The sequence below is a fragment of the Apodemus sylvaticus genome, chromosome 11 (assembly GCF_947179515.1).
Source record: "Apodemus sylvaticus chromosome 11, mApoSyl1.1, whole genome shotgun sequence".
NCBI lineage: Eukaryota > Metazoa > Chordata > Mammalia > Rodentia > Muridae > Apodemus > Apodemus sylvaticus.
In genome coordinates, this window is record NC_067482.1 from 86,463,508 (window position 1) to 86,489,936 (window position 26,429).

General features: G+C 41.0%; 2 protein-coding genes across 3 annotated transcripts in view; one reads left to right on the forward strand and one right to left on the reverse strand.

Annotated features, from left to right (window-relative positions):
* Positions 1-4,934, reverse strand: part of Zpbp (zona pellucida binding protein) — a 176,718-nt gene extending 171,784 nt beyond the window's left edge. The window contains exons 1-2 of the mRNA XM_052199211.1: positions 4,646-4,934; positions 2,494-2,574 (exon numbers count right to left, since the gene is read on the reverse strand). Of these exons, the coding sequence (XP_052055171.1) occupies positions 2,494-2,574; positions 4,646-4,772 (208 nt within the window). The 5' untranslated portion in view covers positions 4,773-4,934. The remainder of the gene's footprint in view (positions 1-2,493; positions 2,575-4,645) is intronic.
* Positions 4,935-6,743: 1,809 nt separating this feature from the next.
* Spata48 (spermatogenesis associated 48) overlaps positions 6,744-26,429 on the forward strand; it is a 67,525-nt gene continuing 47,839 nt past the window's right edge. For both annotated transcript variants that reach the window (XM_052199206.1, XM_052199207.1), the window contains exon 1: positions 6,744-7,363. In XM_052199206.1, coding sequence (XP_052055166.1) covers positions 6,790-7,363 — 574 coding nt within the window. In that variant the 5' untranslated portion in view covers positions 6,744-6,789. The remainder of the gene's footprint in view (positions 7,364-26,429) is intronic.

Genomic DNA, 26,429 nt, shown 5'->3' on the forward strand with positions numbered 1-26,429 from the left:
TTTTAAAGGAAAGGACTACAATCAAGAAAGGATTAAATGTTATGATCAACAATCAATATAAAGCAGTATAGCAATAAAATAGACAAAACCAAGTGATTGTTTCCACAGATGTACAAAGACAATCTGACAAAACTTCAACACCCTTCACAGCAAAAGCATTCAACACACAGGACAGAAGGAACCTTCTTCACTCTGTAAGAACATCTTTAACAACAGTTAGCATTATGCTGAATATTCAAAACCTGAGATGCTCTCTCAAATCCTAAGACAAAAGCAACACAAGGTGATTTGCTATAATCAGCACTCAGGAAGAAGCTGTACATGAAGGAACTGCATGAAAAAGAAATTGCATTCATATTGGAAACAAAGGCATGCAGCTATTTCCAAGTGTCAGCTAATAAATTTTGCAAATGATAAGGAATGCTATCAATGTGAAAGCATCAACTGAATGTCTAAAACTAGCAAGAAACAATCAGAAACCTAGCTACATTAAATTCTTTCATTCAAAATAGCATTAAAATGAAATAAATAATAAACAATGTAACTACAAACATATTCTGAAAATTGTAGTGTGTACACACCTTGAAGAGAAATTAGGCTGAAACAAATGTGAAGCTATATAACAGTCACTCAAGGAAAGGACTCCTATTTTACAAGCATATCGTTTTGCAATTGATACTGATTATAGAATTAATGTGGAATTACAAGGATCCACAGCAGCAACAATAATCTTAAAGACAACAAAGTTGGAGGCTTCACATTTAAGCACTTAAAGACTCAATATAAAGCTAGGAGAATCGAATAGCAAGGGTTGGCATAAGAAGCAAACTCGCAGACCAACAGAGAATGGAGTCAGTAACAGTGACAAGACAGACATCAAAAGAGAACAATTGCTTCAGCAAGGAGACAGCCACACACTAAAGAATAAGGTTTTGCTCCAGCATTTATCAAAAGCAAAAGTTGACTCAGAATGGATCAGAATGATTCTTAAAAGGAAGCAGAAGAATAAACTGAGATCATCAAAGTTTAAACTGTATTTTTCAAAAGATAAAGAGTAAAAAATACAGCTGGGCAGTAAAGGCTCATGCCTTAATCCCAGCACTTGGGCACTTGGGACAGAGACAGACCAGTGTGGTCTACAGAGCAAGTCCAAGGACAGCCAAGGCTACACAGAGAAATGCTCTCTCTCTCTCTCTCTCTCTCTCTCTCTCTCACACACACACACACACACACACACACACACACACACACACATGGAAAGGAGAGGAGAGGGGAGGGGAGAGGAGAGGGGAGGGGGAGGGGAAGGGGAAGGGAAGGGAAAGGGGAAGGGAAGGGAAGGGAAGGAAAGGAAAGGAAAGGAAAGCAAAGCAAAGCAAAGCAAAGCAAAGCAAAGCAAGCATTAATTCACGGAATGGATAGGAGAAAATATTTCAAAGTCTAAAAAATTTCTAACAGCCAGGATACATAATTCTACAGCTCAACAAAAACAACAAAAGACCTAGATATGGTCTCAAATAGGCATTCCTGCAGAAAGGTACCCACATGTTATACAGATATATGAAAAGAGGCACTTCATTGGTCATTAGCGGCATACAACTCAAAACCACAGAAGGTATCATTTCACCCACAACTAGGATGGCAGTGATAAAAAAAAAAAAAAACCAGATAGACAGTAACAGGTATCAATGTGAATATTAGGAAGTTTGGACCTCCAAATACTGCTGGTATGAAGAAAAACAAGTTCAGGGTCTCTGGAAAATATTTTAACAGTTCTTCCATAGGTTAAACAGATCACTGATATGTTAGCCATAAATGTTGCTCCTAAGACAGACTTAAGAACATTCACATACATATGAACATTATTCTGATATAAAAAAAAAGAAAGGAGTACTTATAGAAAGTCAAAAAAAATCAGTGCCATGAAAACACCATACAATGTGTGGGTTTAACTAAGCCAAGAACAGCAAGTATCACTGTGAAGGTGTCAGCAGACCAAGTGCTCAGGGCCAGGAGGACGTGCCTCACCAGCATAGGTGCTTCATCACAAACAGGAAGTTCTGACAGTTGCCAATCTCATCAACTAAAAACAAAAATTAACGAAGGCGTTTTGTGCCAAGTAAGTTAACGCAATAAAAATTGAAAACAGTCACAGCTGCTGTGCCTCATGTGACTACTCTGAAAGGATATATCCAAAATCTTGATTGTATTTAAATCTCAGTTGGCAATTATTTTAGCATATTTAAGCGCTCCACATTTTATACCATAGTGAGTCGTGTATACTTACAAGTAAAAACACTATAAGAAACCTCAGATAACTTTTAGCAATGACTTTTCTTTGCACATAGAATTGCCCTTGGATGACTTCTACAGAAACCATGTAACTCAGCTCTGCAGTAGGAGAGGAACTGAGGAACATGACCCTTTTCAGCAGGATTGTTAAAGTGTAAACAGAGGCTAGTAACTTCCAACTACTCAAAAGCTATTTATGAGTACCAGGAAAATGTGTTGATCCCACTATTTTCAGTGAATCTTGAGTCAAGCGAACACTTCTTGGCAATCGAGCCAAATGTCCAACTATGAAAAACAAAAAGAAAACGAGGGATCAAAGTTTGTCTGGTCAACATTCCCAATAATTAAAATAAGAGTATAATTTATCTTGACTCCATTTCAGGAAGTATGACTCAGTCTCCTATGACATGTTACCTATTGCTCTGCATACTCCTTAAAGAAGTCCACATACCTGTGGATTGCCTTATAAATCTTAACCCAGCCTTTCTGCACTGGCTCACAATAGTCTCCCGCCTACAGGACCCACACCGCAAACCCCTCCTCCCTCGGATGTCCTGCCTGACCCCATCAATCGGCTGTCACAGAGCACTCAGTGGAATACCATTATTCACCCACACACATCACTTTCCTCGGCAGATATTCTATTGATGGAAGCATCAGTGTTTAAGTCAAGAATCATTTGCAAGCACTCTACCTGTAACATGAAAACTATTAAGACGGTGATTCTGAAACCCTTCCTGGTAGTCGTCATTCGTTGTTGAATGAGCATATATGATGGTGTGATGCTGTGAACAGAACAGTTAGGAAATGCTCCATGACTGTAAAGCACTAATCCCAAATAGCCTTACTAGCAAGCAAGTACAGAGGAGAGAAGGATCACGGCAGTAAAGGCCACACTGTGGAGTTTAAATGCAAATTCGGCCACACACTTGTAACAGGAAAGTTACTTTAAACTACAAGTCTGAGGATTTTCCTCTGCAAAATGAGACTGACGAGTAGTCCCAGCCTTACAGAATTATCGTAGGAGCTATGAGTTTGCTATATAACTATCAGCCTTTACAATTCACAGTTTACATGTTAAGATACTAAAAGCTTGTCCTGTTTTTGATAGTCCTTATTGGAGAAAAGGAAAGCCAGGCAATATTTTTAAGCAAAAACACAAACTTTGATTACTAGGTATGAGGCCAAGAGCCATCCTCAAATGCATCTTTTTCAGGCAGAATAAATAGACAATTTATTTTTACAGAACTCTACGTGCCCATCACTCGGACTTTATATAAGAGTAACCTTCATATCCCTCTCGGTCCTAGCTTGCATTGCTTCTGTGATAAACACCATGCCCCAAGTCAACTTGGGAGAAGGGTAGACAGGATTTATATCACCTTACAGGTTAGACACCACCCAGGAAAGCAAAGGCACCAAGGACTCAAGCCCAGACGTGGAGGAAGCAAGCTAAACAGAAGCACGGAGGTATAGTGCTTGTTGGCTAGCTTCCTCTGGCTTGCTGTCTTACACTGCCCAGGACCTCCTGCCCAGGGATGACACCACCTCCCAGAGGCCTGGCCCCTCCCACATCAAAAGCAATTAAGAAAGTTACACCCACAGACCTCTCATACGTCAATCTGATAGTCAAATCTTCAATTGAGGTTTCCTATTCCCAGGTGACTACAGTTTGTGTCAAGTTAACAAAAACTAGTAAGCACGCCCCATTTCTTTGCTATATCCACAGAATCCCATCCTTTACACTTCTATGTCTGTGTCCTTGACTACTTTATAGTTCTCTTATTTGAATAAACTTTAACTCTGACAAGTGTACCTTTAATATATGTACTCACGATCTGTGGGACATAAGATTATTGTTAGGAAGTCTACAGTTTCAACACACACACACAACAACCAAACCCTTCTAGCTAAAAAGCAAATCTAGTAAACGCTCATTTCTTTCTCCAATGTAGTTTTGAAACTAGGACATCTAGAACCAACAGAGGGCGCTCCACTATCAAGGATGGTCGAAAAGCTCGCTAGGTTCGCAGCACAGATTCCATGCAATACACTGCCATATAGACTCGCTCGGAAACACAGTGCTGGCAAGGACCCAAGAACTTAAATTTATTAGGGCTCTTTTAATTCAAAGTTTGGATAATCTCCCGGAGTTAGACCTCCTTCACGTTCCCATAGCGGTCTTCTCTATGCAAATGTAGTTCTTTTCAAGATTCGGACACAAAACTAGGCTCTCTGGGGGAGTCCCAGCCAGAGAGGGTTTCTTTGTGTAAACGGGGTCACGTGACACGGCCAACGCAATTCTCGTGAGGAGCCGCGGCAGCCAGAGCTCCCGCCATGCGGCGCCGAGCCTCACCTGCAGGGGGCGCCCGCAGCAAGGCGGAGAGCAGGACGGCGGCCAGCGACAGCGCCGAGAGCACGGAGCCCGAGGCCCCGGCCCGCCGCCGGCCCCGCGGAGCCCGGCCCGGGGCCAAGGCCTCCATCCACACGCCGCCGACGGCCGAGCCTCGGCGCAGAAGGTCGTTACCTGGCGCGCGCCCACCCGCCGCCGGAAGTTGGCGGACGGCAGGCCGGAAGGACGGACCGACGGACACGCCGCCGCTTCCGCTCGGGTGATCTGCGGGAGGTGTGCTAGCTTGGGACCCAGCTTGGGACCCAGCTTGGGTACACATGGGAGGCAAGAGGCCGATCCCCTAGGGGCTCCCTTGGCTTCGAGGCCACCGCACTGCTAAGGGAACCCTCCAGAACCTGTCTGGTCTGAGATTCCAAAGCGAGAAGAATCTTGTGTCGCAGAGTTCTAACCTTTGCCTTCCCATGGTGTCTGTGTGCAGGGGAAAAGCCCCCGTTCTACCTTGGCAGTGTATTGAGCCTCAGCCTTTAGGTACCTAACGACAGCAGATCCTGAGAACTGATGACTTCATGCATGTACAGCTCTCATGAAGATCCTGGCTATAGTAACGCCAACGCATGAAGTTCCTGACTGTTGTAATGTGAACGATTGTGCATTATCAGTGTGTGGAACTTCATGGAAAATGCATGCAGTGAACACTTAGGAGAAACTAAAGGCATGATGGGAAAACGGAGGAAGTAGTACTCAGCTTGGAAGATCATCTTCCTCAACTTGGATTCAAGAAAACATGCAAAACCAGCTCACTTATTATGAGAATGTATTTTAAATTGAAAGAGAATCTTACTTTTCTGCCTTTGGAAGGATTTAATCATAGTCCGACTAGGATAAAAATAAATTTTATACAAATATTTTGAAACACTAGAAACAGACTGTTAAATGGTTTCACTTTAACATGAAGAGATGGGTAATACTGAATGGAGTAAAAACGTACTGACATTCATGTTTTAGATAAACTGTGTCCAGGACCTTATGCTGAAAAACGTACTTACCCATTTATTTCAACGTTGCTGCTTGTTTAGTAGTATATCTCAAATTTTCAATCATCATCATAAGTGGGCATGGCCACATTCTGCTTAAACTTACTATCATACAATTGATCTGATTTATATATTCTATAACTCTTGTAGAAGCTTACCTTATTTGTATTTTTTCTTCATTTAAAGGGGTATGAGTTATTATCCCTCAAATTGTAATAATTAAACTTAGTTGTAGTTTTAGACCAAATTGTCTAGTTAAAAACAGCTCTCAAGTGAACTATTATGCTTATCATTTAAAACAGATCTTGGTTTTTAATGCTGCCGTTTACTGAAATGACATAAATACCTCATTGTTTTCATTCTGGACATTGTGGTAACCTTAAGGAAACTGCAGGTAATTTAAGGCATATAAGAATGGACTTTCACATTGGCTATAGTTTATTATTTTCCTTAAAAATCATTATATCATATCTTCATTGTTAGTGTTTAAATTAAACATATACCAATGTTTATAATTCACCCCAACCAGGAAAGTACTTATTTCTAGTTTGTTTGTATGTAACTACATATGTGTGTGCGTGTATGTGTGTGTGTATATGTAGGTAAGAGAGACCATATATGTACTCACTAGATCAACTTCAGTATATTCTTTAAGTTACTGTCTTACCCACAAAGTATGAACATGTTAAATTTTTACATACACATGTGTGTGTGTGTGTGTGTGTATGTTGGTTTCCTGAGCATTATAGAAAAAAGTATAAAAGAAATATTACTAGTACTTTTATTTGTGGTTTTGCTAAAGAATTGCATTATGATGTACATAGTAAGTAGTTCCATGAGTTATAGTTCTACCTGTTGCCAAGCAACAAAGGCTCTCTTGTAGGGTTTTTTTTTTTTTGGTTATTATGATGATGTCCTATTTCTATACTGGCCTATCTCCCTTTCAGCAGAAAAAAAAATTACCTTAAGATTTTTTTAAATGACTAACATTTAGAAAATTGAATTAAATTTATGTTAGATTAATCCTAATCTTCCATTACTGGAAATATGGGTTTTTAATAGTTAAAGGGTACAAAAAAATTACCAAAGGAATTTAATTCATAATCCTCAAAAATGATGAGACAGTACATGGATATGGAGGATAAGAACATGCCCGGGAAGATTAGCATCCCTGAAAGGTTCGCCTTCTCAGAAGGAAAGGCAATTGAGCACCCCGATTACCCGCACTACAGTAGCCTCCTGCAGAAAATGAGCATGCCCTTTGTGAAAGGACATGAGGACAGGCACAGCTGTGCCAGATTTGAAAAGAAATACAGCCCTGCATTTTTAAAACTCCATCCTTACCCCCCTGCCTTCCTGCCAGGTTACCACCTTCACTACCCCTACCCCCCTCCATTCGGGAAGGCATTTGCATTATCCCCACTGCGTGATGATGTGCCCTTGGGTGACCCCTGCTCAGGATTTATGAGTCCTGGTGGAGATGCTGATTTAAAGCCTGGTATTGGCAGAGCCATACCAAACCTGGCAAGTTTCCATGATGTGAAACCTCAAAATCGAGTTCCGAGGCCAGACAAAGGATTTCAAACAATAATTAAAAGGCAAACAATACTTGCAGAAGAGCTAAAGCAGGACAGGAGATGGAATTCCAGGAAAGTACCGGACATTTCCATCAAGGCAAAACTTGGAGGTAAGTAAAGTATCTGTTCTTCAAGTGAGGCAAAGGAACATGCGCTTGGGATTTTTTTAATTTTAGCAGTTAAACTGGCATAAATAACTGAATGAATTATTTTAAATTGGATTTTAAGAAGGACTTGTTACAAGTGATACAATGTGTAAAGTTGCTTGTAAAATAAAATTTTGTTTAAAAAAAGTCAAATGATTTTTTTTTAAATTTAAGTTTAATTGGCCAACAGCAAATCTATTAACAAATAATTTATTCTAATTATACAGATAATTTATTTTACCAAAAGGGGATTTATGTGTTATAGTATAATTGTATAACAAGCTTCCGTCATTGTTTCTCTCCCTTGTAATCAATCTTCTGGTTAAAAAGTTAGATTACATGGACTGAAATGGAAAAGATGAAAGAAAAATTGGGTAAGAACAGGAACTGAAGAGAAGCAAACCCCTCATAAGTAGTGTTATGCTTCCGATGGCGGAATTATTGGTGCCACTGTCCTCTGTACTATGATTCTCTGGACAGAGATGTAGTGAGAAATATCTCCAAAGGAAAAGCACAGCAACTATTTCCTGTGCAGGGAAGTGTGCGTGGTAGACAGGAAGGGGGTGATAAATAATGGCATCTTTGCCTGTGGGAAAAGGTCAGAGCTTTGGCTGGGGAGCCTTGGCTGGCTACCGTGTCAGGAATTGTGGGATGCTTCCGGAGTTCATCTTCAGCTTCCACCTAATACTTTAGAGGATAAAGAAAAACCATGTGTGACAAAGGGCAAGGCCACTGCATGTCTGCGCAGTAGAGATGAATTATATCTGACATTCTGCCCAGGGATGGACCATAGTTATTAGGTACCAAGAAGAAAGTACAAGGAAGGAATGAAATCACCGTGAAAAGGGCACTCAGCATGACTCCAGCCTCACCCTCTGCTTTTAAGCTAGAAGGGGAAACCTGGAGAGGGGTAAGGAAAGGATGAGTTGTGCTTTTCATGTATAGTTCAATGTATGGTTATCTTAAACAACCATAGGGAGCTCCTGAGTTATAGAATACCTACATAGAGTACTCGCAAAGTCAGCATAGTTTAAGAGTTGGTTATCTGAAAATTCTATCTAGAGAAATATAAGTGCAACGAATAGTAGACACTATGTTAGTTATTAGAAATTGAAAAGGAGTTTGGACTCGTAGTTTATTACTAAGAATACATCATTAAAAGAAATAAAGTTGGCTGAAGAGATGACTCAGTGGTTAAGAGTACTGACTGCACTTCTAGGTTCAAATACAGGTTCAAATCCCACACAGAAGCTCACAACTTAACTTTAGTTCCAGGGGACCTGACACTTTTACACAGAATCACATAAAATTAAATAAATAAAAATTTTCAAAAGGAAAGAAAGTAATGTGTAGTCACAAATGCTACTTACCATGTAAGCAGAAAACTCCAGTCCAATATCATTTTGAAGGCAACATTGTCAGTCAGTTCTTAAAAGTAATTCTCACCCTAAATTCTCATAATATCATTACAAGAGACTTTAGGCTGAAGACTTATTTGTAGCCGCCAGCGGCTACATGTGAACCAGGTTACCTGTTGAGAGAATCTTGGGGTACAGGGACACAGACAAGGGATTTGAGTCAAGCCTAGGATTCTGGTCAAGACTGCTTTTAATAAATTGAAGACAGGTTTTATAGACATTTGGGGGATCGGCCAACCCCCCAGAAGTCGGTAGCTTCAAAGGCGGTGCTGTGAATTCTCTGGCTCCAAGTCTCAGCGGGTCGTCTGCCTACTGCCTGGGAGCTCAGGTGAACGCCGGCCTGGGGGCGGTGTCGATAGCCGAGGTGTGGAGCCCCTTTGTTTGTAGAACAAAGGCCGGAGGTAGCCATCGGAAGAGTTGGGTGCCCGCTAGCCAACTAGTTGCAGGGGGGGAAGGGTACAATTCCCCCTTAATTATTAAATTTAAAACCACTCAGTGGAAATGATTAAGTTCATCCAATGGATGACGGGCATTCATCAGTGAGTGAAAGCATTGGCCGCAGCCCCCTTAAGTGTTACCGACATCTTTTTTCAGGGGGGGGGCTAGACCGCCTTTTTCAGGACGGTCTTACGATGTCAAACCCCCATGCAGCTGGGCGTGCTTTTCAGGGAAACTCGGAGCCAGGAATTTTTTCCCTTTCCCTTGCAGTGCCTCGCCTCGCACCTCAACTGATGCCCATGTTTGTTGTGACAACAAACACGCATGATTCCGAGTATCAAGCAGCCTCATCTCCGAGGATTTCCACTGGCAGAGTAAATTCTCTGCGGCTAAGCGTTGGCTAGCTGAAAAGGCAACCCATCCTCCACCTAGGGCCATTGCTGAAGGAATTTCGTCTTCTGAGTGTTATCTGCTTCAAATATAAAAGGAGATTAAGAGAACCTGTCTGGTTAGTCTTGGGAGGTCAAACCGGTTTTTGGTTTAATTGAAATTCAGTGGCCTCAGGGAAGAGCCCTGGCCGGCGACTTAGTTTGCATGAACACAAAGGAACTATGCCTCCCCAAGCAACTGGGAGGTGGCTTGAAAAACAGCCTTTGAATTAATTATACTTACCTACAGTTTGGGGGTGGAATCCACTCAGGCAAAAGGCCTGGCTTGCAACTTAATTTGCAAGAAGACAAAGGAACTATATCTCCCCAAGTGAATGGGGCGGCTTGGAAAACAGCCTTCTGACCTAAATATACTTACCAACCGTTTTTGGGGTCGAATCCACTTGTCTTACCAATCTCTCTGGCAACCAACGCGCTTCGTCCTGTTCTTGTGAAAAAACGCATACCGCGCCTCTTCCCCATATCAAAACGGGGTCTGGGCCTTTCCAAGAATTATTTAAAGGATCCCGCCACTTAACCATGGCGTAGGAATTGGAAGTAGCCGGATGCCAATGCCTGTCAGCGGCAGACTGGCCTTCCGCATCCGTTTGGAGAAAATTTAAAACGAATAGAACAAAGGCAAGATGTGACTTTGGGGACCGAGGGGGATATAAATTTCCCTTCTTAGTTTTAATAAGCCAATTTTTAAGCGTGCGATGGGCACGCTCCACTATTCCTTGCCCCATTGGATTATAAGGAATTCCAGTTTTAAGTTTTATATTAAATTCTTTACAAAATGAGATAAAGTTCTTACCAGTGTAGGCTGGTCCATTGTCTGTCTTAATGACCTTGGGTACTCCCATGGTATTAAAGGCTTGTAAACAATGATCAATTACATTTCTAGAGGCTTCTCCGGTATGCAGGGAAGCAAAAATAAGTCCTGAGCACGTATCAATGCAAACATGTATAAATTTTAATTTCCCAAACTCCGCATAGTGAGTTACATCCATTTGCCAAATTTGATTGGGCACCAGGCCACGTGGATTAACCCCTAAATGGGGCACTGGTGCTAAAGTGAGACAATTAGGGCATTGCTTTACGATCATTCTAGCTTGTTCTTTTGTGATCTTATGGCGGAGTCTCAACGTATGACTCGAAAGATGAAATTTATCATGATCACGTTTTGCCAATTCTATGGGTGTGAGTGCCAAGACTTGACCAATTAGTGCTTTGTCAATGCACTCATTGCCCTGAGCCAGAGGTCCAGGGAGACCCGAGTGAGATCTAATATGTCCTATATAAAAAGGATTTTTTCTAGCAAGAATGATACCTTGCAATTGTGAAAACAAGGATCCAGCTGGCGTATTAAAATTAAACATGCCACAGGTTTCTAGTTGCGGTATCGAAAATGCAACATAAGCACTGTCAGTAAAGAGATTAAACGTACTATTTACAGTTTGAAAAACACACAGCACTGCTGTAAGCTCTGATAACTGAGCAGATAACCCAGGCGTTTCTACGACCACCTGTTGATTGTTAACACGATATCCGGCTTTTCCTTTTGATGAACCATCTGTGAACACTAGGAGTGCATTCTGCAGCGGCTGTAGAGATGTCATTTTTGGAAATACGACCTCATGCATATTTAAAAACTTTATTAACTTGTCTTGAGGATAATGATTGTCTATACACCCTTTAAAACCAATCTGAGCCAGCAGCCAATCTGTGCTATGCTGTTTTAGCCATTCATCCTGATTTACACTGTAAGGTTGTATAATAAAGTCCGGTTCCTTACCAAAATAAGTCAATGCCTGCTTTCTACCAAGCATAATTACTTGGGCCACTGCTTCAAAATATGGCAAGATATTACGCCTAGAAGACACCCTCAAATGAATCCACATCAGAGGAGCCTTTTGCCATAATAATCCTGTAGGCGAATGAGTAGTATTAAAAATTAGCAGATGCAGAGGTAAGGAATAATCTATATAGGTAATAAATTGGTTCTCAATAGCTTTCTCCACTGTCTGTAAGGCAAAAAGTCCTTCAGAAGTTAATACCCTAGGGGAAGTCGGATCAGCATTTCCTTTAAGAATATCAAATAAAGGTTGTAATTCCCCTGTGGTAAGTTTTAAATACGGCCGAAGCCAATTAATGTCACCCAATAATTTCTGAAAATCATTTAAAGTTTTCAAATTGTCCCTGCGGATAATTATCTTCTGGGAAAAAATTGACTGGTCCGTAAGTTTAAAACCTAGATAGTTATATGGCTCCTGAATCTGAATCTTCTCTGGAGCTATCTGCAGCCCTTTAGCGACCAGGGCTTGCTGCAAATCTCTAAAACATAAAAGCAAGGTCTGAGGATTTTTTCCTGCAATTAGAAAATCATCTGTGAAATGGATAAAGTAAATATCTGGCCATTTCTGTCTCACAGGTTGAATGGCCTGTGCTACGAATTTCTGGCACAAGGCGGGGCTGTTTGCCATGCCCTGGGGAAGCACGGTCCATTCAAACCTTTTCATAGGCTCTGCAAAGTTAATAGAAGGAACACTGAACGCAAACCTTTTGCAGTCTTCAGGGTGCAAAGGAATGGTAAAGAAACAATCTTTTAAATCTATGACTATTTTATGAAACCCTTTTGGAATAGCCACGGGAGATGGAAGACCTGTTTGTAAGGTTCCCATGGGCAACATTGTTTCATTTACCTTTCTTAAATCCTGTAACAATCTCCATTTGCCGGACTTCTTTTTAATTACGAATATCGGCGTGTTCCATGGAGATAATGACTCTATAAGATGTCCTGCCTCTAACTGTTCCTGCACCAAAAGCGAGGCAGCCTCCAATTTCTCTTTAGTTAAAGGCCACTGATCAACCCACACTGGAATGTCGCTAAGCCATTGAATTTTATCGGCGTGGGGTGCAGGCGAGATAGTGGCCATTACTGAAAATGCCCCAGACTTCTAGAGTTAGGGTTTGCCTGGGGGTTTTTAAACCTACTAGTGCCTTGTCCTTCATATCCAAGCCCCCGAGTAGGCTCGGATTCCTCCGACACTGTCTTTTGCTTAGAGGCAATTTCATTAGGATTACACAGAATTAAATTCATCTGAGATAACAGGTCTCTGCCCCAGAGCGTGGTAGGCAACTTCTGCATCACGAAAGGCCGAATTTGTCCTGAATTTCCATCTGCATCTTTCCAAGTTAGAAGTCTAGCGCTCTGTTTCGGATTATTTGCATAACCGATCCCTCGCAGATGCGTTAGGGTCTCTGTCAATGGCCAATTAGACGGCCAGTCCTGTCCCTTAATAATTGTAACATCAGCTCCCGTATCTATTAATCCTTCAAAACTCTTTCCTTCAATAGTCAATTTAAGGTTAGGTCTTTTATTAGTAATAGACTGAACCCAGAACACTCCGGAGGAGCCAAAGCCCTCCTCCCCTCTCTTATCTTTAATGAATTTGGAAGGCAGTGGATGTAAGGGCACCAAGACTAACTGGGCAATTCTTTGATTAGCTGGAATACTTATGACACCACGAGAGGAAGCAGCCATAATTTTAATTTCTCCCTCATAATCACTGTCTATGACTCCTGGATAAATCTGCAGTCCCTTCACAGTAGAACTGCTTCGTCCTAACAACAATCCCCAAGTACCTTCAGGTAATGGCCCAAAAACTCCCGTGGGCAAAACCTGAACTCCCATCTCTGGAGCTAGTACGGCATGGCCGATGCAACAGAGGTCCAACCCTGCACTTCCTGGTGTAGCTCTGGCGAGGTCAAGGATGGATTTCCTTGGCTCGGCAGTAGCTGTGCCCCACAGACAGTCTGATGCATCGGGGCCTGGGGCTGGCCCCTCCCCCCGTTTCCCGACACGGGTCTACCTTGGAAGTTATTTTTTGACTTGTCTCTCTTAACCCATTGATTTCCTTTTCTACACTTATGGCACGTTCCTGGTGGACCACCTGATTGCCCGTTTATACTGGGCTTATTATCAGGACAATCACTTTTAAAATGACCCAGACTACCACATTTAAAACATCTCCTATTTCCTCGTCTTTGTGACAGAATCCCTTGAATAGTTGTTCCCTGCAGCGCTGCAGCTATAGCTAAACCCTGATTATAGGAAGGACCTATCTCAGAACAAAGGCGAATGTAACCGGCTAGGTCTGTCTTTCCTCTCTGGGGTCTAATGGCCTCTCGGCAGGCCGCATTAGCATTCTCATAGGCTAGTTGCGTAACCAGCGGATTCTCTGCCTGAGAGTTTCCAAAAATTCTATTAGCCGTTTTCAGCAATCTGTCTACGAAATCCTGAAAGAGTTCGTCGGGAGCCTGTTTCACAGCTGTTAGATTTCCACTAATATCTCCCTTAGCTGGTAACAGAGTCCAAGCACGGCGGGCGGCCACCGCAATCTGCGCATACACTGCGATGGGAAACCCAATCTGGTTATTATTTCCTTCAAATAGGCCTTCCCCCAACAACATCTCCGCATTCCATTCTGGATGGCCTGCTTGAGTGTTAGTGGCGGCGGTTCTTTTGCAAGCCTCACGCCATTCAGAACTCCAGAGCAAGAAATCTCCCCCCGACAACGTAGCTTTACACAGCGTTTTCCAATCCTGTGGAGTTAGATTCGACTCAATCACAGTATCCAACAACGCCTGTGTAAAGGGAGCTGTCGGGCCGTACTGGGCTACGGCTAGCTTTAACTCTTTTATCACCTTAAATTCCAAGGTCTGATATTGTCTGACCACATTGTCCTGGTCTTCTATCTCAAGGACTGGAAAAGCTAAGATTTCTGACGTATCCTGCCCCTCTCCGCGGGCCTGGTTTATAACTCTTTCTAATGGCGACTGGCGGGTCTCCGAGTTATTGTTCTCTCTAGTATTAGAGACCCTTTTTAGCTCCTGTAACTCATTAGTCAATTTCTGCAATTTAATTTCAAACTCTAACTTTTGTAATTGCATATCCTTCTGGATTTCGGCCTCTGCCATCAAGGTCACAGGCGGCGCGGATGGCGCTACAGGGGGCCAAGTTTCTCCATGAACTTCAATTGCTCCTTTCTCGGGATGAGCTATTTTTTTCCTAACCACAGACTCATCAGAACTGTCTCTTTGTTTACGAGACTCAGGTTGTGGAGAATTTTCTATAACAGGGATCCTCTCCACATGGCCTTTTACTTGAAAATCCTCACTTTCATGAATAACACCTAATTCTTCCAAACTTCCTTCATCTATGATGTCCTTAATCAGAGTCCAAAGGCAGAGGGTGATATTGTCTGCCTTGGCTGCCTTTAGCGAATTACCAATTCTCAGCCAAGTTCTCTCATTTAACGTTCGTTTTTCTCGGAACCAAGGACAACAGGAATATATCTGGTCCAAGAAATCTTCTAATCTTTCCTCTTCAAACCCAATCCCTTTTGCCTGAAGCAACTCTTGAATGTTGCGTGCGCAGATCTCGCGCGAACTTTCCTGTCCCATTTTTTCCTATCCTTTTAACCCAAGCAACTCCTGTGTCGGGTGCACACAGTATGCTTGAAAAACTGTATCTCTTCCTTGCACTCACAACGATAGACACGAATTCACTAGCGCTAGTTTTGATTTCTATGTTGCTTACCGTGCAGATACCATTAATTTTCACCTTTTTCTGCGAAGCTTCGCTGGATAGGGCCACCTCAGGAATTCTCTCGTGCCAGGTCTCCCACGTTCAGGCGCCAGTATGTAGCCGCCAGCGGCTACATGTGAACCAGGTTACCTGTTGAGAGAATCTTGGGGTACAGGGACACAGACAAGGGATTTGAGTCAAGCCTAGGATTCTGGTCAAGACTGCTTTTAATAAATTGAAGACAGGTTTTATAGACATTTGGGGGATCGGCCAACCCCCCAGAAGTCGGTAGCTTCAAAGGCGGTGCTGTGAATTCTCTGGCTCCAAGTCTCAGCGGGTCGTCTGCCTACTGCCTGGGAGCTCAGGTGAACGCCGGCCTGGGGGCGGTGTCGATAGCCGAGGTGTGGAGCCCCTTTGTTTGTAGAACAAAGGCCGGAGGTAGCCATCGGAAGAGTTGGGTGCCCGCTAGCCAACTAGTTGCAGGGGGGGAAGGGTACACTTATTAAAGGAACTAAATTACCAAAATGGTTTTTTTTGGGTAATTTAAACAACTTAAAAGCAAACTAGGATTTATCTGGGCTGATTAGAATAAAACCTCAGAGTTTAAATTCCAAGATAAATACAATATGGGCTTGACTCCTGTATTTAGCTGTTATGTGACCCAGAGCTGCTTAAAATTCTGTGTCTACCTGTGTATCCTTACTTATAAACTAAGATTGTATCATGTTACGAATGACTGTTTTATATGAATATGATTCATGTAAAAATAACCAATGTGAAAAATGGAACCAGTGTGGCCAATAGCATAAACTAAATCCCAGAATGTTCAGTTGCTTCATACATTATATATCTTATAAAATTCTAAGAATTAAAATGTATAATAGCCAGGAAATTTTCTGGAACCTGGAAAAGTATTCAATAAATAATAGCAATTATTATTAATTATTATCTCCCAAGAGTTTCAAAGAGTAATACTTGAAATTTGTGAATTGAGTTCCACATAATTTTCAAGTGTTTCAATGACTTTGAAGATCCTAGAAATGTTTATTTTTCATAAATGACTAGTATATCAGATTTCATAAAAACTAGCTTCACATCCACTATAAGTCCTGACAAAGAAAGGAATCTTAGAGTGAATTATACTACATTCAGTATTTTATTTTGTTATTGTTAATTATTTTATTTTTTACCCCCCAAATGTTGCTCCCTCTCCCTGTCTCCCTCACAGTGTTCTTCTTCCCTTCCCTTCCCTTTCCTTTCCCTCTGAGACATCTCCCCCTCCCTGGGGCATCAAGTCTCTACAAGATTACACACATCCTCCCCCAATAAGGTCAGACAAGGCAGCCCTCTGCTATATATGTGCCAAGCTAGCTGCATATGCTCTTTGGTTGGTGGCTCTGGGAGCTCCCAGAGGTCCAAGTTAGTTGACACTGCTGGTCTTCCTATGTTGTTGCTATCCCTTTCAGTTCCTTCAATCCTCCCCCTAACTCTTCCACAGGGCTCTCCAAACCTCAGTCTAATGCTTAGCTGTGGGTCTCTGCAACTGCCTCAGTTAGCTGCTCATAGAGCCTCTCAGAGGACAGCCATGTCCTGTCTGCAATCACAACATAGCATCAGTAATAGTGTTAGGGATCAGTGGCCACCCATGGAATGGAACCCAATTGGGGCAGGTCACTGGTTGGCCATTCATTCAGTCTCTGTTCCATTTAGATGGGAACAGTTTGGGGTCGAAAATTTTGAAGGTGGCTTGGTGTTTCCATCTCTCCACTGGGAATCCTGTCTACTAGAGGTGATCTCTTCGGGCTCCATCTTGCCACTTTTGGGCATTTCACCGAAAGTCACCCACACTGAGTCCTGAGATTCCACCTTATACCAATAAGAATGGCTAAGATCAAAAACTCATGTAACAGCACATGCTAGGGTGGATGTGGAGAAAGAAGAATACTCCTCCATAGCTGGTGGAATTGCAAACTGGTCAACCACTGTGGAAATCAATCTGGCAGTTCTTCAGAAAATTGGAAATAGTTCTATCTGAAGACCCAGATCATATACCCAAAAGACACTCCACCATATCCAAAAGACATGTCCTCCACTGTATTCATAGCAGCCTTATTCATAATAGCCAGAAACTGGAAGCAACCCAGATGTCCCTCAATGAAAGAATGGATACAGAAAAAGTGGTTCATTTACACAATGGAATATTATTAAGCTATTAGAAAGGAGGGCATCATGAACTTTGCAGGCAAATGAATGGAACTAGAAAATATCCTCTGAGGATATTTTCTGAGTGAGATCCATAAGAATATGCATGGTATGTACTTATTGATAAGTGGATATTAACCAAAAAGTACAGAATTCTCATGATACACCCCACAGACCCTAAGAAGTTAAACAGGGAAGGCCCAGTCCCACTTAGAATGGAACAAAATAATCTTGCAAAGCAGATAGAGGGAGGACCTAGGTGAGAGAGGGGAGGAGAAGGGAAAAAGGGGGCAGGATCAGGCATTGGTGAGAAACAGGAGAGAAGCCCAGAGAGCCAGGAGAATAGATGGAAATATGCACTTTCCAGTGATGGGGGGTGGGAGAACCTCTAGAGAGTCCCACATTCAATATTTTCAATGGACTTTCACAAATATTAAAGCAACATCACAAAAGATTACAATGACAATTTTTTCCATCCCAGTACTGTCTAATCTTTTCACTCCTTTTTTCTTGAATGGTCTTTACTGGACCCTTTGATTCTTCATTGTCCATAGGGCTTGGTTTTGTCTACTGCTTTTCCTCATGTTGGACTCCCGTGGATATCAATATTTAAACATCTCTGTATATCTTTCCATCTTCCTATCCACTTCTGTGCCTTACAAATTTATAAAAATATTATATATGGAAGAGTGGTTGGTTGCAACAATAGTCCATTATTTCTCAGTTATAGAGGGTGAGAAATCCGAAGTCAAGCAGGCTGGAAACTTGCCTCTTCGTGGCTTGCAGATGGCTGCCTACTCTCTCTGCCCCTAAGAGAGCAGAGAGAAATGGAGATCCAATGCATCATCATTACCATTATCTAAGTAATGTAAGCAACAATATGGTCTGTACTAATAGGTGATTCATAAACATGTTAAGTATTTAAGTTGCATACTATAAACATACTATCACACTTCGGCAGTCTATAGTTTCATCTTTCAAATCTGATGACAATAAAGATGAAAATAGCTCAAAATTGTAAAGAAGGAGGAGGAGGAGGAGGAAAAGGAGGAGGAAAGGGAGGAGGAGAAGGAGGAAGAGAAAGGAGGAGGAGAAAGGGGGAGGAGGAGAGGAAGAGCAAGAAGTGGAAGAAGAGGAGGAGGAAGAAGAACAGCAGCAGCAAGAACAAGAAGAAAGGAAGGAAGGAACGAAGGAAAGAAGGAAGAAAGGAAAGAAAGGAGAAAAGAGGAAACAACTTACATCGGAATAGTACTTCCTGAGGTCCCAGCTATACTCCTGGGCATATACCAGAAGATGGTCCAACATGTAATAAGCACACATGTTCGACCATGTTCATAGCAGCCTTACTTATAATAGCCAGAAGCTAGAAAGAACCCAGACGTCCCTCAACAGAGTAATGGATACAGAAATTGTGGAACATTTACACAATGGAGTATTAATCAGATATTTAAAACAATGAATTTATGAAATTCTTAGGCAAATAGGTGGGACTAGAAATATCATCCTGACTGAGGTAACCCAATCACAAAAGAACACACATGGTATGCACTTGCTGATAAGTGAATATTAGCCCAAAAGCTTGGAATACCCAAGATACAATTAACAGACCATATGAAGCTCAAGAAGAAGGAAGACCAAGTGTGGATACTTTGGTCTTTCTTAGAAGGGGTATCAAAATACCCACGGTTCACAACCAACTGATGGACTGAGAATAGGGTCCCCAATGGAGGATCTAGAGAAAGTACCCAAGGAGCTGAAGTGGTTTGAAGCACCATAGGAGGAACAATATGTACTAAGCAATACCCCCAGAGCTCCCAGGGACTAAACCACCAACCGAAGAGTACACATGGAGACACAGATCCAGCTACATATGTAGCAGAGGATGACCTTTTCAGACATCAATGAGAAGAGAGGCCATTCGTCATGTGTAGGGGAATGCCAGATCAGGAAAGTGGGAGGGGGATGGTAAGCAGGGGGACGGAGGATGGAATAGGGGGTTTTCAAAGGGGTAATGAAGAAAGGGGATAACATTTGAAATGTAAATAAAGCAAATATCTAATAAAGAAAAATAGAAATACACTTATTACAACCCAGGATAAGCTGAGGAGGGAAGTTACTAGAGTAGAATTTGGAGATGAACATTGATCACCCAGGCTGTGGTGATCACAAACCATCTCTCACAATCTTTCTATTGCCAACGTCTCTGTCTGCATAGCTCCCAAAATTTTAGCTTCAGAATCCAATTGTAAAATAGATTAATTTGGGGGATGAAACTATGATTGGAGGAAAAAGAAGGCTGTTCTGTCCCTAGGAGATCACAGATGGATTATCTCTGAAGTCTACCAAAGTCACAACAGCAAGCTCATCTGTTGGTTACTTGATCAAATTGCAGTAGTTTGTGAAAGTTTTAAAGCTCTCTAATTAAAACACTCCAAAGACATCCATTTACAGTTTAAGTCCAAGGCTTTCCCTGGCTGACCCTTTTGTCTCCTGTTGTTCCACCTTCCCTGCCATTCCTTCCTGATACTTTGTACAAAGCTGTGACTGACACTCTGTGGTTTTAATGGCATTATACTTTCATAGACCAGGGTACTGGACATACTGTTTCCCTGCCTGGAACAACTGGTTTTCATCCACTTCCCCTTTTTTAAAGTTTACATCCTATTTAATTTTCAAGATTAGATCAGTTGTCACTTTCAGGAAGATGTTCCTAACTCCTGACAATGTGGTTAGACGAGATAGCCCTTTTCTGCAACCTCACAGAACTCTGGACTCCATTCTTGTTGCATTTTTTGCATGCTTGAATTTTCTGCTTGCTCATCAGTACTCAAACCACACTCTGCTTGTCATCTTGAGTTGCCCATTAGCTTCTACTTACATGACAGAAAATACTTTGAAGGCTTTATTTTTTGTAAAACATTACATGAGTAGTGTCATAAGATTTGTAATCTATCATCAGACATGTTGTCTAGATAGTATCTAGAATTGGTTTTTGATATTTCCATGCCTAAGAGAGAGAAGGGGGAGGGAGGGAGGGAGGGAGGGAGGGAGGGAGGGAGGGAGGGAGGGAGAGACTCTTAGTATTCAACAGTCCTCTTACAGAAGCCAGTTAAACAGTGCAGTACTTCTCTGACATGCTGTAATCTTCTATGTGCATAAATCCCAGAAACATTATGTCTTCACAACAATTCATGTTGTAGAGACCATCCATACCCAAATCTCTCAAAGATCCAGTAATTAGATAATCCATTACAAAATGCTTTATAACCATGTATTGTAAAGGAATGTCAGGGGGTTATTTAGTATGCCAGGGGGTTGTTTAGTTGGTTTTTGGAAATGAGTAATGTTTTACTGTCTTGATTTCTTCATGTCATGAGTTGGACAACTTAGCTGATATAGTAATAGTTCATTTAATTTATTTCAATTATATCTAAAAACAGACAGAAATCAAGTGGGAAAGTTGAGGAAACTCCATTTGAGCTTACAAAATGTTACATGGGGATAGAAGATGACATAGAATTAAAGGGAAGCTGATAGGCATCTCCAGAAAAGAACTATTTTTTAATCAGAACAACTGTGGTGGTAAGGGGCATAGTCTCTCTATAGAATGGAAGTTGATGTATTTGCTATGTAAATCTTGGAGCTTTAGAGGACAAAAAATTTTAGTGGGCTTGGAGTTAAGAGGAATCCCTGTGAGTGTAAGTTCCCCTGCAATCTGAAAGTGGTAAATAGCAGCAGGTTTGAAATGTGACTATCCTTATCAGAATTTTGTACAGGTTTTATCAGGCAAGTCAGTTGTTCTGCCCAGAGCTTCTCAGTCTACCTGAGGCTTTTAGGTCATTAACCCTTTATTCATAACCCTCAAGACAGATTAGAAAAAGAAATGGGAGTGAAATTATTTTCTCATTGGCTAGAATCTGTCCCTAGGACAACTTATGCAAACATAAGTTGTGTTAATTTTAAGTAGCAGGAGGAGAGTTTTGACTTGATCAGCTGAGATGGATCATGCTATTGCCTTCATGTAGCTCTAGGGAAACCTCTACAAAGGTTATAGGACTAAAAACAGATGATTTGGTTACAGAGAGAAACTGAAATATTGTCCATAATGATGCAGGCTGAGGATGATGAGAAATAGGAGACATGGAGGCAAGCCAGTGAAGAGAGGATGTCATTAAATAGGGGTACCATAGAGTGGGGAGGATTCACACAGTGTTCCCCACTGTGCATTCTTGGCAGGAGTGAGTTGGGTCAGAATGAGAGGGATGCCAGAAGAGTTGATCATTGGGAAAAAGTAATAGCTTGCTATCTGGGATTTCAGAAAGACTAGGGGTGGTAAGAGGCTAGACAAATCAGAGCTGTCTTGAGAGGTCTGCTGTGGGTATAGGACCTGGGAAGGGCCAGACATTGTATGAAGTTGTAGCTTGAGAGGGGCGTGGATTCATAGTGACAAGGGTGCAGGGGCAGCCCAGGAGCTGTAGACATTAGTGGACAGATAGCTTTAGCAGGTGAAGGAGTAAGTGGAATTGGCCACCTTTAGGAGCTTGCGAGTTCTTTTTAAGATATGATGCTTGTGTCTTAAGTTGTTTTATGCATACCCAGTTGTTTTATGCAGAGGTTAAAAAGAGATGTAAGAGTAGAAACCATAGAAGGATTAAGATGAAGGGAAGGGCCCCTGGGCTACAGCCAGCATACATAAGCTGCCTGCTACCTCTGACCTCCACTGTCTGGCCCACAGCTCCCCCTGCCTTCTGGAGAAGGTCTGCAAGCAGGGGCAGGAAAATCCAGCTTAGAACTCTCCCCACCAATCCCCTGCCTGCCAGGTCTGCCTAAGGCACAGCCAGCAGACATGAACCTTGTGCTGTCCTCTGATGTCCACTATTCAGCCCATGGCTCTACCTGCCTTCTTGAGGAGGCCTTCACGGGGTGAGAAGGGCCAGAAACATTCAAGTTCACATGGGGCACAACCATCAGAAGTAAGCAGTTTCCTGTCCCCTGAGATCCATTGTTAGGCTCACAGCTCTGCCTGCATCCATGAGAAGTCCTGCCAGCATCAGAAACATGTCCCCAAGGCTAGGGACAACCAGATGGCTAAAGGCCAGCATAAGAATAAACTCATCAAGAACCAGGGTAATATGACACCTCTAGAGCCCAGCTATCCTACCACAGCAAGTCCTGGATATCATAACACAGCCCAAGCATAAGAAGGTAACCTTAGATCTAATATTGTTGAGATAATAGAGGACTTTAAAAAGGAAATGAACAAATACCTTAAAGAATTACAGGAAAATACAATCAAATAGGTAAAGGATATAAATAAAGCTATTCAAGGGCTAAAAGTGGAAATAGAAATTTAACGCGCGCGCGCGCGCGCACACACACACACACACACACACACACACACACACACTGAGGGAAACCTGGATGTGGAAAACCTAAGGAAGAGAAAAGACACAAACATCACCAACAAAATACAAGAGATGGAAGATAGAATCTAAACATGGAAGATATGATTAAAGAAATTAGTGATACATCAGTCAAAGGTAATACTAAATCGAAAGGGGTTATGACAAAAAATATCCAAGAAATTTGGATCAAAAGGCCAAACCTAAGACTAGAAGAAGGAGAGGATTTCCAAATATAAGGCCCATAAAATATTTTCAACAAAATAACAGAAGAAAACTTCCCCAACATAAAAAAAAAAAAAATGCCTAGAAACATACAAGAAACTAACAAAACACAAAGTAGATTGGACCAGAAAAGAAAATCCTCCTGCCCCATAATAATCAAAACAATAAATGTATACAACAAAGAAATAATATTAAAACTTGCAGGGAGAAAAGGCCAACTAACATACAAAAACAAACCTATTACACCAGACTATCAATAGAAATGCTAAAAGCCAGAAGGGCCTAGGGAGATGTCTTGTAGACTCTAAGAGACCACAGATGTCAGTCCAGATTACTATACCCAGCAAAATAGTCAATCAAAATAGAAGGAGAAAATAAGATAGTCCCTTGCAAAACAAAATTTAAACAATATCTATCCATAAATTCAGCCCTACAGAAGATAATAAAAGGAAAACTCCAACCCAAAGAGGCTAACTATACCCAAGAAAATACAGAAAATAAATAACTCAACATTAGCAAAACCAAAAGAAGGGAAACACATACACACTTCCCACACCAACATCAAAACACAACTCCAACCCAAAGAGGCTAACTATATCCAAGAAAATACAGAAAATAAATAACTCGACATTAGCAAAACCAAAAGAAGGGAAACACATACACACTTCCCACACCAACATCAAAACACAAATTAGCAATCTTTGGTCATTAATATATCACAACATCAATGGAGTGGATTACCAAATTAAAAAAGTCACGGACTAACAAAATGGATAAGAAAACAGTATCCATCATTCTGCTGCATACAAGAAATACACCCAGGCAACAAAACAGATATTACCTCAGAATAAAAGATGAAAAAGGTTTTGCAACCAAATGGATCCAAGAACCAAGCTAGAGGAGCTATTCTAGTATCTAATAAAATAGACTTTTGATTAAAAATAATAAAAGTAATAAAAATAATCTGGAAGGATGTTTCATATTCATCAAAGGAAAAAAACTGCCAAGATGATACCCCAATTCTGAACATCTATACCTCAAATACAAGAGCACCACATTTGTAAAAGAAATGTTACTAAAACTTAAATCACTCACTGAACCCCAAACTTTGAGAGTGGGCTATTTCAACACCCCACTCTCACCAATGGACAGGCCATTGAGACAGAAACTAAACAGAGAAATAATGAAAGAGTCTAGCAGATATTTACAGAACATTTCACCCAAACACAAAAGCATATACATTCTTCTCAGCACAAGATGGACAAACCATTAGCCAAACTAAAAGGCAGAGAGACTGTATGAGAAATGAAAAGAAAGACTTAACAACAGAAACTGAGAAGCTCTGAAAAAAAGCCCACAGAATTGGAAAATCTGAAATAATTGAACTCTTTTCTTGATAGATACTAGTTACCAAAGTTAAATCAAGATCCGGTAATCAATGTAAATAGTCTCATAACCCCTAATGAAGTAGAAGCAATCATTAAAAGTCTCCCAGCCAAAAAGAACCCAGGGCCAGACGGGTTTAACACAAAATTCTACCAGATTTTCAATGAAGATCTAATATCAATACTACTCAAACTTCCAGAAAATAGAAACAGAAGAAACATTGTCAAACTTATTCTGAGACCACAATCACCCTGATACCTAACTCACACAAAGTCTCAGCAAAGAAAGAGAATTTCAAGACCAATTTCCCTTATGAACTTCGGTGTGAAAATACTAGTAAACTGAATTCAAGAACACATCAAAATCATCAGCTACCCTGATCAAGTAGGCTTCATCCCAGGGATGTAGGGATGATTCAATATAAGAAAATCTATCAATGCAATTTACCATAAACAAACTGAAGGGAAAAGGACATGATCATCTCATTTGATACTGAAAAGATCTTTGACAGAACCCAAACCCCTTCACATTAAAGCCATTGGAGATATCAGGAATATGAAATACAAGGCACATACCTAAACACAATAAAGGCAATATGCAGCAAGCCAACAGCCAACATCAAATTAAATGAAGAGAAACTTAAAGCAATTCCACTAAAAATCAAAGACAAGACAAGGTTGTTCATTCTTTCCACATCAATGCAATATAGTTCTAAAGTTCTAGCTAGAACAATAAAACAATTAAAGGAGACTAAGGGGATACAAAATAGAAAGGAAGTCAAAGTATCGCTATTCATAGATATGATAGTATACATTAAGCGACCCAAAAAATTCTGCCAGAGAACTCCTACAACTGATAAACTCCTTCAGCAAACTGGCTGGATACAAAACTAAAAATCAATAGCCTTCCTTTATACAAATAATAATTAAGCTTAGAATAATTATGCCACAAATAATTGCCACAAATAATATAAAATATCTTGGTGTGACTCTAACCAAGCAAGTAAAAGAGGAGTATAACAAGAACTTCAGGTCTCTGAAGAAAGAAATTGAAGAAAATATTAGAAGAGGGAAAGATATCCCATGCTCATGGTTCAGTAGTATTAACATAGCAAAAATGGCCAACTTACAAAAACCAATATACAGATTCAATGCAATTCCCATCAAAACTCCAACAGAATTCTTCACAGATCTTGAAAGAAAAATACACAACTCCATATGGAAAAAAAAACAATCCTGTATTACTCACTTCTTAATATATCACCATTCCTGACTTCAAGCTGTACTATTGAGCAATATTAATAAAAATCACATATTATAGGCATAAAAATAGGTTTATCAATGGAATAGAATCACATAACTATAAATAAACTCACATACATATGGACACTTAGATTTTGTCAAAGTCAAAACCATACAATAGAAAACAAGTAAGCATCTTCAACAAATGGTGCTGCTCTAACTGGATGTCTGCATGGAGATGAATACTAATAGCTCCATATTTATCACCCTGCATAAAACTCCAGTCTAAGTGGATCAAAGATCTCAACATTAAACTAGATATGCTAAATATGAAAGAAGAGAAAGCAGGGACTGTCTTGAACACACTGACATAGGAGGCAACTTCCTGAACAGAACATCAACAGCTCAGGCACCATGATCAAAAATTAAGTAGTGGAACCTCATGAGCCTAAAAAGCTTCTGTAAGGCAAAGGCCACCATCAATTTGATACAGCAGCCTAAAGATTGGGGAATTATCTTCACCAGCCCTACATCTGAAAGATTCAAAATATTCAAAATATATAAAGAACTCAAGGAATTATACATCAAAAAACCCAATAACCCAAATAAAAAAAAAACATGCATAGAGATAAACAGGATTCTCACCAGAGAAATTTCTAATATCACAGATTAAACCTAAAAGAAATGTTCAGTGTCAGTC